This window comes from Plecotus auritus (genome assembly GCF_963455305.1).
Source record: "Plecotus auritus genome assembly, chromosome: 11".
NCBI classification, from domain to species: Eukaryota; Metazoa; Chordata; class Mammalia; order Chiroptera; family Vespertilionidae; genus Plecotus; species Plecotus auritus.
This window is the reverse complement of record NC_137777.1, coordinates 54,711,073-54,729,054: the sequence shown is the minus strand read 5'-3', so window position 1 is coordinate 54,729,054 and position 17,982 is coordinate 54,711,073. Positions and strand designations below refer to the sequence as shown.

At 50.2% G+C, this 17,982-nt stretch overlaps 1 protein-coding gene across 2 annotated transcripts in view; it reads right to left on the bottom strand.

The window, feature by feature from the left end:
- ATP6V0D2 (ATPase H+ transporting V0 subunit d2) overlaps positions 1-15,270 on the bottom strand; it is a 28,897-nt gene extending 13,627 nt beyond the window's left edge. For both annotated transcript variants that reach the window (XM_080646671.1, XM_080646672.1), the window contains exons 1-2: positions 14,973-15,270; positions 8,566-8,737 (exon numbers count right to left, since the gene is read on the bottom strand). In XM_080646671.1, coding sequence (XP_080502797.1) covers positions 8,566-8,737; positions 14,973-15,102 — 302 coding nt within the window. In that variant the 5' untranslated portion in view covers positions 15,103-15,270. The remainder of the gene's footprint in view (positions 1-8,565; positions 8,738-14,972) is intronic.
- Between the last annotated feature and the right edge of the window lie 2,712 nt (positions 15,271-17,982).

Genomic DNA, 17,982 nt, shown 5'->3' with positions numbered 1-17,982 from the left:
AAGAGGACGAGTTAGCTCGCCCACTCACAGATACTCCTTACATATCTGAGGAGGCAAGCACTGATTCCACGGCTGTGCCGCCCGTGCTTCTGGGCAAGTCACTCACACACCTCAAATACAGCCTTTAGAGAGAACGCCTACCATCCGCACTAGCTCTAATCTCCTTGAAGACGGGCCTTTGTTCAGTACCTGTTTGTGGCCTCCCAGAGGCCTGCACACGAACGCGATGATGCTTCTCAATCGGTTACACAGTCAGGTTAACTCTGATGCCACTGGGCAAGCAGAAGTGAAGGAGCTGACTGCTACCTGGCACCTGCACCCGGCCCCTTTCTGGGGTCATCGCTGCCTCATCCTTGCCTTTTCTACCCATTTCCATCGAGGAGATTGCTCCAAGGTGGCCCTTTCCTGGACACGTTTGTGAGTATTAGGTGACTCATAGGAAACACCAACATGCAATTCTCCGCGCCAGTCAGAGGGGTAAGCGTGGAGTGCTGACGTCACCTGCTCTGCACCCCGTCGAGAGCAGTGGGGGCAGCTCTCACCTGCCCCACTCAAGACACCAATCGTGACAGGTTTGAGAGAATGGCATGTCCTACGGCCAGGAGAGAGCAAGCAGCCGAGCAGATAGGAGAGAGACAAGAATGGAGAGCAACGTGCAGGCATCTATCAAAATCAAAAATCGCATATCCGTCGACAAAGCCATTTCACTTCTGGGAACCCACCCCAAAGAAGTTCTGGCACGAGAAAGCCCCATATATGTACAATGAAGTCTGTTGCAGCATTACATGAAACAGCAAAGCAATGAAATCACCTGGCTGGGCAAAGGCAGAGCGGTTAGGTAAGTGATGGCACACCCACACAGTGGAACACAATACATGCCTTGCATAAGATAGCTCTGTATAATCCATGTAGAAAATTCTTTGAGGATTACATGAAAAAGACAAACTGAATTATGTAATACATATAATATGATCTCCCTGTTCTGAAACAAACAATGAAACCTACTATCTCTCTATATCAAACCCTAATATGCAAATAGACCAAACGGCAGAACAACTAAACAACTGGTCGCTATGATGTGCGCTGACCACCAGGGGTTATGTGCGGAACATGGCAGGTGTGGCCGTGGTGGGATGGCAGAGCAGGTGAGCGGGGGCGCCAGACCAAGGCGGGGTGCTGGTCGCTGTCATCGGGGCAAGCCTCTGGTGGTTACTGAAAATTCTTTGCTCCCACATGCCGCAGTTCCGCCTGGCACTCGCACCCGCTGCCGGCATTGGCCCCAATCTCTCCACGCCGTCAGCAGGTGCGAGTGGGGCCGGCACCGCCAGTGCATGGGAGTGGCGGCAGCGGAGCGGGGCTGCTGGCAGACAGGGGACTGGGGGCCATGGCAGGAGGGGCCGGGCGGGGCCACAGAGGATGGACCAAGACCCGCCCCTGTGCCCACCCTGTGCAGCCTCATAGCCCACAGTTCCTTTCAAGGTGCGTGAATGGTGTATGTGTAATTGTATATATACACATATTTATATTTGTTTGTTAACACACACATATTTCTATTTTTTACAAAATAATTGGAAAGATATGCAACAAACTTATGAGTCCCTAAATCTAACCGTAACCTCTGGTCTCTGGTCTTTGGGAAATGGGTACTGCAGTCCCATCCTTATCTGTTTCCTTATTTCTGAAAGGCCAGTAACACCAGTGCCGCCTGGTAGGGTTGTTGTGCTGTTGTGGACATCAAATAAATTCAATAGCCTGACCAGCGTGGCTCAACAGTTGAGCATCAAACTATGAACCAGGAGCTCACAGCCGTTTCAGGCTCGATCCCCCATGGGGGCATGCAGGAGGCAGCCAACCAATAATTCTCTCTCATCATTGATGTTTCTATTTCTCTCTCCCTCCCTTCCTCTATGAAATCAATAAAAATATATTTAAAAATAAAAATAAATAAATTTAATAGCCCTGGCTGGTGTTGCTCTGTGGTTAGAGCGTCGGCTCTCGCACCGCAGGGTTGCAGGTTCAATCCCCAGCCCTGGTCAGGTGCATTCAGGGTGCATTCATGATATTTCTCTCACATCAATGTTTCTCTCTCTCTCCCCACTTCTCCCTCCCTCCCTTCCACTCTCTCTAAAAATCAATGAAAAATATATCCTCGGGTGAGGATTAACAAAAAATAACACATTTAATGATTATGAGAATGTTGGTTTGTAGAGAGCACTGCATAAGTTAAAGCAAAACATAGACACGGACAACAGCATGGTGATCACCAGAGGGAAGGGGCGTGGGGGGCAGTGGAAGAAGATGAAGAGGGGACAAATGGCGATGGAAGGAGACTTGACTGGGGTGGTGAACACACAATACAACATACAGATGATAGAGAATTGTACAACCTGCCAGCTATGTAATTTTATTAAACCAGTGTCACCCCGATACATTAAAAAACCTCTTAAAAAGTGCACGTTCTTCTTTTCCATTAGAAAGATAAAGCCAACAGCCCAGCCGGCATGGCTCAGGGGTTGAGTGTTGACCTATGAACCAGGAGGTCTCAGTTCGATTCCCCGTCAGAGCACATGCCTGGGTTGTGGGCTCGATCCCCTGTGGGGTGTGCAGGAGGCAGCTGATCAGTGATTCTCTCTCATCATTGATGTTTATCTCTCTGTCCCTCTCCCTTCCTCTGTGAAATCAATAAAAAATATATTTTAAAAAATAAATGGAAAGGATAAAGCCAACAAGATAAGATAAAACGAGGGGCTATCTGGCTCAGCAGCAGCGTCCAGGAGGCCTCCTATCTCTCCCGGGACAGATGACGAGAGAGAGAGAGAGAGAGAGAGAGAGAGAGAGAGAGAGAGAGCGCACAGTCCTTTGGAGGAGAAGGGGTTACTGTGACCAGTCATGCCCCCTGGTGGTCAGTTGAGGCCTAACCAGAAAGGTGACGAAGACGATGAGCAAAGGAAAGATCTTGTAACCCACCCAGGGAACTGCTGTAGAGACGGCAACCAGCGCTCTTCCACACCCACGACATCAAACCAACTCCTAAACCGTCAGACACAACAGCACACTCTCTGCGGGACTGGCCTCTGGTTTTACCCCTAACATATTGGCTAAGAAATCGCCAACACACCAGGGCCGCATAGAATATGAAATTCTGAGTTGTCTTGCGGTGGGGGGGGGGGGGGGGGGGGCGCGGGTTTTCTAGCTCTGTAACGTGCCGCTGATTACAGGAGTGAACATGGATTCCACAAATACCCGGTGGCCGTACTGCCGACTGATTCCGGACAGGGACACAGAGAGAGAGCATCCAGGCGGGGGCGAGGGAGATTGCTCTTCAGACTTGTTCTCTCCCGTCCTCTCGGCTGTCAGAAGAAGTGAGATTTTCCAAATTAAAACCTGTCCATTGCCAACAGCACCAGCGGAATGCTAATACTACCCAAACTATCTGTCCACTTCCAATTTTGCAGTAACCTTCTACCCAGGGTTTTGGCACCACCTGTATTCTTATGGACAGTTTTTAAATATCACTTATAGCTGGAAATATTTGGAAATTTAAGTAATTTTTTAAAAACAGTGTATTTTAACTAGATCAACATGGGGGTTTGTTGTGAAATGATGATGCTCGCTTAATCATCACCAAGGCTCCTTCCATGTTTGAGATTCTAAAATTAGGGAACAATGAACCATGCGATCATCACCATCGATGGAGCAATCTGCCATTCCAGGGACAGCATTTCCCAAAATATTTTGGGCAAATTTCTTCTCCTTCTCCTTCTCCTCCTCCTCCTCCTCCTCCTCCTCCTCCTCCTCCTTCTTCTTCTTCTTCTTCTTCTTCTCCTTCTCCTCCTCCTCCTCTTCCTCCTCCTCCTTCCTCTTCCTCTTCCTCTTCCTCTTCCTCTCCTTCTCTTTCTCCTCCTCCTCCTTCTTCCTCTTCCTCTTCCTCTTCTTCTTCTTCTCCTTCTCCTTCTCCTCCTCCTCCTCCTCCTCCTCCTCCTCCTCCTCCTCCTCCTCCTCCTTCTCCTTCTCTTTCTCCTCCTCCTTCTCCTGCTTCTGCTTCTGCTTCTTCCCCTCCTCCTCCTCCTCCTCCTCTTCTTCCTCCTCCTCCTCTTTCTTCTTCTTCTTCTCCTTCCCCTTCTCCTCCTCCTCCTCCTCCTCTTCTTCCTCCTCCTCCTCTTTCTTCTCCTCCTCCTCCTCCTCCTCCTCCACCTTCTTCAATTCTTGGACTTGTAATGCATCATTTTTTTTTTAAATGTATTTCAGAGAGAGGGAGAGAGAGATAAAAACATCAATGATGAGAGAGAATCATCGATCAGCTGCATCCTGTACTCGGATCAAGCCTGCAACTTGGGCATGTGCCCTGACCGGGAATCGAACTGTGACCTGGTTCATAGGTGGACACTCAACCACTGAGGCACACCGGCCAGGCTGGGGCAAATTTCTGTCATGTGAGACCTGTCCCTCAACTCAAAATGTACAAAACTTGGCGGCGTCCTGACTTGGTTAAAATTTGACCTCAGGTCAGATTTTCGGAATTCATCCAACATCTGAGCAAACTGATTTTACAAAGCCTACTGTTAACAGTTATTTCAGACCAGGACGCCTCCCCTTTTTCGATCTGTGGCCCCAGCAAGTTACCGCATGTAGGTTTTAATTTCTTTATCCTTAAAAAGGTGGTAAGAAGCAAGAAAGACTGGTCAGGAGGGTTCAGCAAGACACTGGGCAGAGCACACGCAGGGCCCGGCGTATAGTCATATCCAGGCAATTCCAGGACGTCATCATTTTTCCTCCCACATGGCCAGGGCCACCTTGTCGCACCGCTCGGGACTTTCAACATCTCCGTAAGGACCCATGACGATGTCTGTGCGGGAGGCAATGCAGGCGACGTGGTGGTGGCTAGGGAGTCGGGTCTGACGGAGTCCAGCACCATCCGCCTCACCGGCGTGGCAGGGAGAGTCCTGGGAGCACTCCTGGCCTCTGCTTTCGCCCCTTACATGGTGGGTTTTGCTTAGATGTCACATTTAAGGAAGGTCTGGCAGATACCAACACCCAGACACACACGCGTGAAGATACCCTCTGATGTGATACAGCCCAACTGCCTTTGCCGCCGTTGGAGGCTGTCCTTATCTGGCCTGCATTTGCCTCTCTAGCCTCCCTTCGCCGTGACTCCCTCCCTGTTTGCAGCCAGACGGACCCATTACTCATCACACTCGAGGATTCAGCCCAGACGCTCAGCCTTCTCTGGTCCCCACCTCCGTCCACCTGCGGCGTCCTGTCAAAGACCCCGAGTCAGACCCACCTCACACCTAGTCTTTATCCCAAGTCACTGTCTGTTTGGGATTCCTATGAAAGGCCGGCGGCTGTGTCTGCCCGTGAGTCACGTCCTGGCCCAGCGCTGATGGGAGGGCCCACGGCACAGACCAGGGACCCGGCCCGGACCTCGTGGGACATGCCCGTCCCTGCTGCCTCCTTGGACTGCGGTCACGTCTTCTCACTTATTCACAGAAACAACAGACAACTGCATAGCTTCTGGGGGGAACGTAACTGCAGCCCAGGTCTCATTCCTTCCACCAAAGCACATTCCAGATGAGCCAAAGTCTTAGACGTAAAGAATGAAGCATCAACAATACGTGAGTGGAAGAAGAGACACGTGGATTAATGAGTTTAGCGTGGGGACGGCCTTCCTATGCAGAATATAATAATCAGGAGTCAAGAGATGAAAAGAATGATGATTATAGCTAATTAAAAATATTCAATGTTTCTACAGCAAAAAGGTATAAAAGTTAAATTCTATCAAACTGAGAGAATAACTTTGGAACATATATGATGAAGGGTTAACTTGCTTCATTTACAAGGAGCCTTACATGTCAACCAAAAAATGCTGAATATTCCAACAAAAAATGGTCAGGTAGAAATACAGATAACTAATAAATTGAAATGATGCTCAATTTTGCTAAGAGATATAAATTAAAGCAAAGGGATACAATTTTTAAACCGATTAGCTGGGCAATTAAAAAGAGAATGTGCGAGTCCTGGCTGATGTGGCTCAGTCGGCTGGGTATCGTCCTGTGCACCAGAAGGTTGCCAGTTGGATTCTGTGTCAGGGCATGAGCCCAGGTTTTGGGCTTGATCCCCAGGAGGGGCGTGCAGGAGGCAGCTGATCGATGTGGGGCTTCTCATATCGATGTTGCTCTCCCTCTCTCCTTTTCCCTCTCTCTAAAAATCAATAAAAAGATCTTAAAAAAAGATAATGTCCAGTGTTCATAACAGTGTAAGTCACAGGCTTCCCCATGCACTGTGTAGGGAGCACCAATTGAGGCTACTTTTGTTGAGTACAGCTTAGCGAAATTTAAACAAAAAAGAAGACATTCCTTTGATTCACTACTTCCACTGGCAGAAATTCAGCTTGGAAACGAATTCAAGAAGGACACAGTAATAAACTATTTGTGAATAGATGACTGGTCACCAAACATGGAATCCTATGCAGTTACTACAAAAGAATGGCGTTGGCAAGGATCGTTGTGAGAAATATTAAGTGGGGGCAGTGCAGAGGCATCTGATTGCACTGCATGGATTTGGAATGCGGGGGAGGGCCGGCTGAGTGTGTGTCAGTATAAATATACAAATGTAAATGTTTTCCTGGAAAAGTGCTTAAGAAAATGAGAAGTGGTCACTCTTGGGGGGAGGAGCTGAGTGCGGAAGGGGGACAGGAGGAATAGAGGGACATTTTCATTTTATGCCTTTCTGAGCCAGTCTAGGGCCTGGTCTCGTCTTCATAACATACAGGGCGTCTACATTGCACATACGCAACACAGTTCAGCTGCTGCCGACCTTGGTTCCCAGCTTGTCCGCTGGAGGGGACCAAAGTTTTGAGTACTGGATATAATTTATTAACTGGATTAATACAAGCACCATTTACTATTGTGTACAAGCTCAACATTTTTTAAAATTTTATTTATTTAAAAAAAATATATTAATTTTTTAAATTTTAACATATTTTTATTGATTTCAAAGAGGAAGGGAAAGGGAGAGAGAGATAGAAACATCAGTAATGAGAGAGAATCTTTAATCCACTGCCTCCTGCACCCCCCCCCACTGGGGATGGAGCCTGCAACCCAGGCATGTGGCCTTGACTGCAGGCCGACGCTTTATCCACTGAGCCAAATTGGCTAAGGCTAATATATATATATGCTAATAAGACCGGACGTCTTCCGGATGTCCGTCTGGACAAAGCCACAGTGGCTGTGAGGGCCGAAGGCAGGCCACCAAGGAGGCCAGCAGTGGCAGCAGCAGAGGGGTGATGCAGACGGCACCTTCCCCTGATCAGCCTGGTCGCCTCCCCCAGAGGGAGGTCAGAGGTAGCAGCAGTGGCTGGGGTGATGGGGGCGCACCTTCCCCTGATCAGCCTGGCCATCTTCCACAGAGGGAGGCCACACTGTGGCTTAGGCCCACTCCCCGAGGCCATCAGTAGGGCTCCTGGACTGTGAGGGAGGGTAGGCCGGGCTGAGGAACCCCCCTCCCATGTCCCAGTGCCTGCGGCCAGCCAGAGGGAGGGAAGCCCAGGTCTCGGGTGCCTGCAGCCAGCTGGAGGAGGGAAGCCTGGGTCCTGGGTGTGGGGGCTGAGGCAGAGACGGTTAGGGGCTATCAGATAGGCAGGCAGGTGAGCGGTTAGGAGCCAGTGGTCCCAGATTGCAAGAGGGATGTCCGACTGCAGGTTTAGGCCCGATTCCACAACTGCCGGTTTAGGCCCGATCCCACAACTGCTGGTTTAGGCCCAATCCCACAGGCATTGGGCTGAAACCGGCAGTTGGACATCCCCTGAGGGGTCCTGGATTGGAGAGTGTGCAGGCTGGGCTGAGGGCCCCCCTCCCCTGCACAAATTTCATGCACCGGGCCTCTAGTATATATAATTTTGTTTAAAATATATTTTTATTGATTTCAGAGAGGAGGGGAGAGGGAGAGAGAGAAACATCAATGATGAGAGAGAATCATTGATCAGCTGCCTCCTGCACACCCCCTGCTGGGGACTGAGCCTGAAATGTGGGCATGTGCCCTGACCGGGAATCCAACTGTGACCTGGTTTATAGGTTGATGCTCAACCACTGAGCCACACTGACTGGGCTCAGCATTTTTTAGAGTGAAGGGCCTTTGCATTGAAAGACTGGGACCACTGATGACAGAGAAGGATAAACACAGACACTCCTAATTGCGCTGGGCCTCCTTATCCATTGTGAGGGGACCTGAAGGGCAGCTGTGGCCTGAAGAACAATCTGTGATGTTTCAGTGCCACCACAAGTGACCCAAAAATGTCACATGGTGTCACCGCCAGTCCCAACAGCACAGACACTTTCACCACCAGCTCCACTGGGCGTTTGAAAAGAGAAAATGGAAAGCAAGCTTTATCCGGAGGCCACCACCGAAATCACGAGGTTAACACGTGAGGCCTGTTTTCTCACAGTGGGGTGTGGCCCCTGAGCTCCTCAGAGGCTGGAATGCATTCGAACAGGAGAGCAACAGGAAAGGCCTAGAACCCCCGCCCGTGCGCTGCCAGGGCCCGCAGGGCTCCCCGCCGCCACTCACGTCATGTAGGTGAAGAATGTGCTCAGCGGCTCCAGGGAGTGATTCCGGAAATACTCAAACTCCCTGCACAGCTTCTTCCTCATCTCCGTGTCGATTTTGGAAACAGTGAGAGGATTTGTTTGATTAGCCAAGAAGTTGCCGTAATCAGTGGTCTGCAGGTGAACTTTCAGATCTGAAATCCAACGAAACCACAGAGCGGGTTAGCATTTGAACACACAGGAACAGCCTTTACAACCATCACTCAATTTATGCAAGCTTTATGCTGATGCACATTAATTATTATTACCTTACAGACCACAGCCTGAGGTCTATGTATGATTTAGACAAGCGGATTTCTCTAAAGCAACCAACAATTAAATATCGATATGGGTATTCTGGTACAACACACATGTTCAATGACCCAGTGGTCGGCAAACTGCGGCTCGCGAGCCACATGCGGCTCTTGAGCCGTGGTTTGCCGCTCTGTTGACTAATGAGTTTGCCGACCACTGACCTAGGAGTCCAGGATTTTTAGCGCGGCCGGAGAACATTAACAACCACCCGGTGCAGAGATGGCGAGGAGCTTCCCTGGAGCCGGAAATAGCTGCTCAGCAAACTTGAGAAGGAACTGGGGGTCCAGCCCAACATGGTGGAAAAGAGCTGTTCCTCAGTGACCTGGGCCAGCGGTGCGGAGGCGGCACCCTTGTTGCAGATGAGGACACCGAGCCTGGGGCTAACTGGAGCAGTTAGATGGTGGGGGGGGAGGGGGAGGTGGGCAGAGCTCGAACCAGGGTCTCCTGACCCTAAAATCAATCGTTTCCCCAGGCCCAGGCCAGCAGCCTTTGATCAAATGCTCTTGGCTGCCAGGTTATTGAATTAAATTCCACTTACTGGTCCTTCCTCCTCAGTAAGGCGTGTTCTGCAGCCTCCTTACTTTTGTTCATGCTGACCCCACCCTCTCCAGGAGCCCCCAGCTTCCCCAGATTTGCCCATTATAACGGATCCTTCAACATTGACACAGTAGTTACCAGTGACTGAGGGCTTAGTATGTACTAGGCATGTATTAGCTCACTTAATGGTGAGCCTAGGAGGTGGGAATGATGTTTGCAGATAAGAAGGCTGATGCTCAGAGAGGTTAATAATTGGCTCAAGATCACGATGATAAACAAATTCTAAGCCAGGCTTATCTTACTCCAGAGCCACTTAGAATCTGTATTTTATTGCCAACCCGTTCAATTAGCTTGTCCATTGTTCTGTGCAGCCGGAATTCTTGGCAGAGTCACTTGCTCTCACTCGTCTGAATTTCCAAGTTCCCTGATGACACTCCTAGCATAGCACCTGTCCCAAGGCGCTTCAGGCTTAAGCGCGTTAACCCCACTGGCCACTACACTAGGGCAGCCAAGCACCCGGGATTTACGTGTTATTAAGGATCTGAAGACCAGAAAAGTCGTTGGCACCATCTAGCCCGCAGCCGGGCTTATATCGCATCCTGGGGCGCCTGGGACTAACCGCAGCGCTGATGAAATAGCTCCTGTGCGCTGACCACACGGACTCCTTGTCCCCAAGGAAGCGCAGTCTGATGGGGACAGGCACCACAAACAGAGAGTCCAACTGCGAGCTGACATCAGGGTTCAGTGACTGACAGCAGGACCCTGGCTGAGGGGGACACAGTGGGCCAGGTCCACAGGGACAGGAGCCCAGGAACGTGCCCTGGAGGCCGCCACGCCCGGGTGCCTCCGTGCCCGCAGGAGCCAGAGGAAGGGTGCCTTGGGTCAGTGCAGGCGGCAGGGCCACCGCAGCCCCTGTCGCCAGAGCTTCAGGGGAGAAGGCGAGTGAGAAACGAGCCAGGGAGCGAGCGGGGGTGTTCCAAGCAGGGCTGGGCAGGGCACCTCTCTCCTGAGGACACAGGAAGCCATGGCGGGGGGAGGGGGGACGGCTGGTGGGCGCAGCTGGTGGGGTGGCGAGTGGGAGGCAGCAGCGACGCTTAAACGTGTGATTCTGTTCAGCGGCCAGGGCCCTCCTCAGGATCTGGAGGAGGTTATGCATCGGAAATGCTGTTTGTCTGGCTGCAGAATTTACTTGCTCAATTACCTACTTAATTAACTTAATTTAAAAATACACTTTTTGGGGGGCCATGTCTCGTTTGTCTTTTATTTCAGATCTTCCTGTCATTTGACAGTTTGCATGCTCCGTGTGAGGACTGTTGGCCAATGAAGGGACACGGCATTTCTGTAGAAACCGTGACATTTGCTCACGTGATACGTGTCTTTTAAACAAAACAACTCGCAAACCTTCGGGCCGCCAGGGAGACCCTGAAACTAAATGCGTCGCGTAGCTCAATGGGCGCCATGACGGCCGGGCACACCTGCTCGCAGACGCTAAGAGCATCTTAGGACTCCCATGCGGCCGGGCCACGACGGGCCACCAATAACCGCAATGCTTCCATGCAGATTTACAGTGTTCGCAATGGGTCCGTTCCGTCAGTCCCCAAGCGCTCATCCAAGTAGGCACGTGAGGAATCAGACTCTGTGGAGACATGATTTGGAATAACACGCTTCTTTTTCAATCTTTCTGTACATTTTAATTTTAGAATGCACTCCGCACACACGTACCACAGGAAGAGGAAATCAGCACAGTGCGCTTTCCTCCTCTCCTCGTCCCAGTTTCCAGTTCTGCCAGCTCTTACTTCTGCCTTTCCAGGGTTCACAGCTTTACAACCACTGCTCTTATCCTTAGTGGATTCAGTGTCTTCACTGGCAGTCCTCGACAGGAGCTTCTTCCATGCTGAGGCCGGGGCTGGCTCTCTCTCATGGTCAAGAGATGCTTTCAGGAAGGACCCTGAGCTCTTGAGACTAGAATAGCTACTTACTATCTCGCTACTGTAAATATGACTTGGCCACGCCCGGGGGGGGCACTTCCATTCTCCTGGCACCTACTGGGACATGAAGAAGGGTTAGGGCAGTTTTATTCCGTCTCTCCTGAAAATGACTTACTTTTGTCCAAATGTCTAAAGAATTCCTTCTTTAGTCTTGAATCATAGTAACTTGATCAGTAACTGTCTCAGGTCAATGTCTATTGTTCTTTCTCAGATTTTCCTGTGATTCAGTTTCCTATTTTGCTGTGTGGATTCTTCTCTTTCAGGAAACTTTTTTTTGAATAAACAGGCTTCTTAACTGCAGGCATGAAAGCCTCTGCCAGTGAATGTGGGTGACGTCCCCCAGAGCCCCCAGACCGAGGACAGCACCCAGGGACACACAGCACACTCGGAAATTCACGGCTTCTTCACCCAGAGAAGCTGTGCTACAAGTGGCTTTTTTTTATACAAATGAGAACATGAAAAATGTCCCATCTGTGGGATCACTATCAATGAAATCGGATTATAGCAATAGAAAAAAGGCGTTGATTAGACTCTCATAACAAATGCCAGAGCATGGGACACAGAGGCGTGTGTGCGTGTGCATGCAGGGGTGTGCAGGGGCTTACAGGTGTGCAGGCGTGTGCAGGGGTGTGCAGGGGCATGCAGGTTATGGGTCACAGTAGAAAATGGGTCTCCAGGCTCAGTCCCAGGGTCAGGAATTGCCTGATCACTACTGAGACAGGACAAGGACCAGGGCTGTGTGGTCATCTATGAATTCACTGGGCAGATCAGTTTCAGAAAATGGAGTTTGTTGTCTGTCTTCTGGCAGCTTCCTGTTTGGGCCGCACTAAGCATGCAGACCCGCTCGCCAGGTGGGCGAGGTCAAGGCAGCCCCTCCAGGGCACCTGTTCGGGGTGCCCTCTGCTCAGGCCCTGGGTCCCCGACCCTCGGCAGTGTCTTCCTCTACAAATGGCTATAGAACCCAGGTTTTGGGGTTGTGGTGAGGGAGGAGCCAGTGTGTAGAAGCGACCATATTAATTCCTTTTTCTTCTCACTTGTAGCCTCTACACCAAAATAATTTGACTCAGTTGGCTAAGGACTGTGGTTTTTACTCTCTAAACCAGAATTTTTTTCCAACCAAAATATTGGAATTGGCCATCATGTCTTACAATTACTCTGATTTTAATATGTATATCAATGTCTATAAAAGCCGACGTCTTCCCCGTGTTCGCTCTTTACCGTCGTCTTACGGTGATGAAGTGTCGTCCTTTGGTGTCTCATCCCCCGTCCAGCATCGCCTGCGTTTCTGTGGCAGCCTGAGTCCCAGCCTCCCACCTGTGGTTCAGAACCCCGGGCGCCGCCCGGCACTGTGGCCACCTCCTATGGACTCTTCACAGACAGGACGGTTCTAACAGACATTGTTTCTTAACCTTAACAATAGCCCCCGTCTCAGAGGAAAGCGGAGGCCCAGAGAAGTAACCGCTCCTGGCGTCAAGCAGCAAGTATTTGACTCGTTCAGCATCTCAAAGCCCCGCAATCAGACCTTCAAGCCCTTCCACCTTTTCCAGCCTAAATTCCAGCCTTATCTCCAGGCATTCCAGCCTCAGAGCCAGCTGGCTCCAACCCCCACACGCTTTATTTTTCCTTATCAGCAATTCAGTAACTTTCCTGCGGGCCCAGAACATCTCTCCAGCTCAACTCCCCTCCCCACCCACCGTCTCACTGGCATTTTCCAACCTACTGTCCCCCCAAATTTGGAATCATATCTCAAACACCACTAACCATAACCGTGAGATGGAAGAATTATTTCAGGAATTCAAGAGTCTAACAGAGACTAATTCTTGTTGTAGATGCGCTGCAGTTCAGGTTCCTCAGGGAGCCCTGGGAAAGCTTATGATTTAATCTACACAACATCCTCAGAAACCTGTGACCGCCCTGGAAACCGGACGCAGGCCAGGGAGCCGGCACTTCCGGGGTTTCATTTTCTTCTCCAGCATGAAAGCCCTTTCAAGGCACGGACTACACCTTTTTAATTTTTTTTTATTTATCTATTTGAGAGAGAGAGAGAGGTTTGTTGTTCCCTTTGTTTATGCATTCATTGGTTGATTCTTGTATGTGCCCTGACCAGGGATCGAACCCACAACCTGGGCCTATCTGTGAGATGGTGCATATCTCACGGGCGGCTGGGCCTCCACCGGCTCCGACTGGTCAGACCACCACAAGTGACCGACCTCAGCCCCTCAGTCCGCCCCCCCCCCCCCCCCCCCGCCCCGAGTTGCCTGCAAAGTCACCTTCACCTTCTTCCGCTTTGCAGTCTGGATCCTTACAGATTTCTTGCTTTTTCTAGAATAATCTGGAAGTTTTAAAGCACCTTCTTATGGACACATCCAGTACTGATTTTATAAGTATGTTTCAAAATGAGTGAGTAGCTGTTTTAAGAATAAAAATACTGCACCATGTGATTTACTTGGTGAGGTTTTGAAGATATTGTAGCTTAGAGGTAATCTCCGGAGAGGGGGGACTGGGAGGTGTCAAAGGGCAGAAAGTTTCGGTTTCACAAGAGGAGCAAGTCGTGGGGATCTACGGTACAGCACAGAGCCTGTAGTTAACACCCCAACAATAACAGCAATACTAATGATGATGATGGGGGGGGCGTGTGGGGTGAGGGGCGGGTTGTGGCAGAGGTGGTGGTGGTTTCACAGGTGCACACTTATCTCTAAACTCACCGAGTTGTCTACAATAAACATGTACAGCTTTTCATGTCGACCAGACCTCAATCCCCTGGTTTCAAAACAGATAATTTCCATTTGCAGAGCGTTTCCCGGTTCTGACAACATTCTCCCACATACAGCTCATTTATTTTTCCAAACAACTGGACAGAGTGGCGTGGCCATCGCACTTTATAAACGAGAGCCCCAGGTCTCCATGGGCTCCTGCAGGCCCACCCGCCCGCTGGCTCACCGCAGGCCTGTGGGGCTATTTGTAAGCATCAGAGACAAGCCTCAGGAAACTCTCCATCAGTAGAAGCTGGGAAACTGGGGAGAGAGTGCAATTCCCCAGACTGAGGCTCTTAGCTTTTTTGTTTGTTTTTTGCCATAGATCCCTGGGCAATTTGGTGATGTCTTTATCCAAATAATATCAATAGATACGCAGAATAAAAGCAGGTAGAATTCCAAAGTACAGTTAGCAAGATATTTGAAGATGTGCGACATTGTGCTTCTGCTAGGCAGTGGATACCCAGGCTGAAAGGGGAGGGCAGCATTCTCCGTGGTTTTGAAACAGGGAGAACAGTATATTTCAAACACCTGCAGGCCTGCGCCAGCATCTAAACATATTGCCTTCCTACTGGTGACAAAGCACCTGCATGCATCATGAAAGGAAGGAAAACTTCACGCCGAGAATCCTGAACACGGAGATGAACTGTCTCCTGGTCCAAGCTCACGGACCCTGAGGTCCGGGCCCTGGAGGAAGACCCTGCTCTGGGCTGTGGCTGCGACCCGCCCTCCCCTGCATCCAGTGGCATCCCTTCCCGCATCCCTTCCCACATCCCTTCCCGGCTGCATCAGCTCACCCTCCAGGGTCTCACACTGGACCAGGTTGAGGTAGTCCTGCTGGGTCAGGAGGCCGGCCTTGCAGCCTCGCACCAGCCCCTCCAGGTAGCCGTAATCCACATTGAAGCTCAGCTCTGCGCTTCCCAGCATGGGGATGGTCCGAGGGTCGGGTCAGTGGGCTCGGTGGGAGCGGAGTCCAGGAGCCTCGGAGACTTGCGGTCTGGGAAGCCGCCTGCCGCTGACAGCGGGGTCTTTGTGACTAGTTTTCTCCAGCGTCAGTGCCTTTGAGCAGAGGCCAGTGGTGTTGATGGCAACAGTGAATAAGCTCGATGACCCATCAGCCCAGGAGGCCCCCCCTGAGGAGGTGGGGGGTGAGGAGGCGGGGTGGGCCCCAGTTTTTCCAGGAAAGGGGAAACACCTGAATGTTTTGTAAACATCCCTCCCCCTAGCGGAGCTTTGGAATGTAAATGACATTTGTCCTCAATTTCTTCAGGACTAGCAATGTGAAGAAATTGAGGGCCTTTTTAAAAATTGATTTTAGAGAGAAAGGGCAAGATAGAAACATCAGTGATGAGAGAGAATCATTGATGGGCTGCCTCCTGCATGCCCCCCACTGGGGATCGAGCCCACAACCTGGTTATGTGCCCGACAGGGAATTGAACTGTGACCTCCTGCTTCATAGGTTGACACCCAACCACTGAGCCACACCGGCCAGGCAAGGGCCTTTATAAAAAAAAATCCTCACCCAAAGAGTGAGGATATTTATTTTTCCCATTGATTTTTAGCGAGTGGGAGGTGGGGGAGAGAAACATCTATTTGAGAGAGACACAATGATTGGTTGCCTTCCACACCTGCCCCAACCGGGGGTCTGGAATGGAATGGAACCTGCAACCCAGGTATGTGCCCTTGACCCCTTGACAGGGAATGGAATCGGTACACAGGCTGACACTAACCTCTGAGCCACCCCCGCCAGGGCAGAGAGGGCCTCTTTTTTAATTTTTTAAATATGCTTTTATTGATTTTAGACAGAGGAAGGGAGAGGTAGAAACATCAATGATGAGAGAATCATTGATTGGCTGCCTCCTGCATGCCCCCTACTGGGGTTTGAGCCTGCAGCCTGGGCATGTGCCCTGATGGGGAATTGGGAGCAGGCAGACTGAAGAATCCTAACCCAGTTCTTCCTGTTTGTTAGTTTTTGTTTTAAATTTCTTTGTCATGAGACATTTCAGACGTACACAAAAGGAAACAATACCAGACTGACCCCACGAATCCATCGCCCAGCTTCAGTAACCATCGCTCAGGCCGTGCTGGGTCAGCTTTGCTGCATCAGCAGGCTTTCTCTGGAAAGGCTCAGTCTCTGAAGCAACCAGTCCACTCGGCCACATGTAAATAAATGAGCGAGACTGTGTTCCAATAAAACTTTATTTACAAAAACAGGTGGTGGCCACACTTGGCCTCTGAGTCATAGTTTGCGAACCCCTGACCTTTGACCTTGCCCTCCTCCTCCCCACCCTGAATAATTGTCAAGTAATGCCAAGATATCCTATTGTTTTATCCATAACCATTTCAGTAGGTATCTCTAAAAGATAAAGATTCTTTTACAATGTCATCACAATTGTACTGTAATAAAGTTATTCCTTATAATATTAAATATATTGTCAATGTTCAAACTTTTTTGACATAAATTTCATTTGTTTTACTCTTGGTTGGAGATGTGACGTTGGGCTCATATGTCCCTTCGCGTCCTTGCATGGGCGCCTCTCCTCCCACCTGCCCGCTTGCTGTTGAAGTGACGGGGTCACTGTTCCCCAGTTTCCCACGGTTTGGAATTGCTGATTCCATCTTGAGGTGTCATTTAACTTCGTGCTCTGCCGCCTCTAATTCGTATACGGTAGCAGTTAGACCTGGAAGCAGGATCCCTTTATGCTGGATTGTTTTCCAAGAACACCTCCCATCTGTTGTGAATGCTTGCCCAGGGTGTGTGTAAGTCCCGCCTTCGCTTTTCCATGTTTAACGTCAGCTCTGTGATGCCCACCCCCCAGATGCAGGTTCATGGGGAGTGACAAAATGCTGATGCTTTAGTTTATCGTTCTTCATTTATTAGCTGAAGTACTTCTACGTATAGAAAGAAACCTTCTCAGCATCAACTCTTGGTTACCCTAGTTTACAGTCAAATAAGAAAGGCAGGCCCTGGCCAGTGGCTCAGTGGTTAGAGCACATGGAAGGTCTCCAGTTTGATCCCCATAAAAGGCACTACCTGGGTTGTCGGTTCAATCCCCGGCCCCTATTGGGGCACGTGCAGGAGGCAACCAATTGCTATCTCTCTTGAACTGATGTTTCTCTCTCTCTCCTCTCCTCCTCCCTTCCTTCCTCCTATCCACTCTCCCTAAAAATCAATGGAAAAATATTCTCGGATGAGGAAAAAAAGAAAGGCGGATAAATGTGTCATTAGTTCTGTTCCTCACCACTTTCCAGATAACGAGATGGTGCCTTCGCATCCTCTGAAAGTGACCAATAATGTTCTTAAATAAAAGTCATCATTAAATTCCGCGTTTAAATGTAGCACATTCTTCTGATGTGACTCTGGGCGTCTTGGTTCCAGGCCCGCTCTGCACAGTTTTGCCCGGACCTGGGATGGGCATTTCTCTGCCCTTCTTGTGGCGTGTTGGGAAAGACTTCATAGGCGGCAGGAAGGGCCCCAGGTGTCTGACCGGCGGGGTCAGACCAGACCGGGTTCGGCAACCTCGGTACTTGGGTTCTGGCTGGGAAAGCATTCAGAGTAAGACCCGAACTGTAAGGTAAATCACAGAGGCAGAAGAAGTAATTTCTAGAAGAAATGGGCTTAGCAAACAAGTTCTAGAGGTAAAGGAAGGGGTCTTGGAGCTTGGGAGTGGGGATGGGGAAGTGGGGGAGGAAGGAAAAGGGAGGGAGAGTGGGAGGGAGGAAGGGAAAGGGAAAGGCCTGGGCGTGCTCCCCAGATGAAGAGCACACTGGGTCCTCCGTCCTACAGGCTTTAAGGGTGGAGACGTT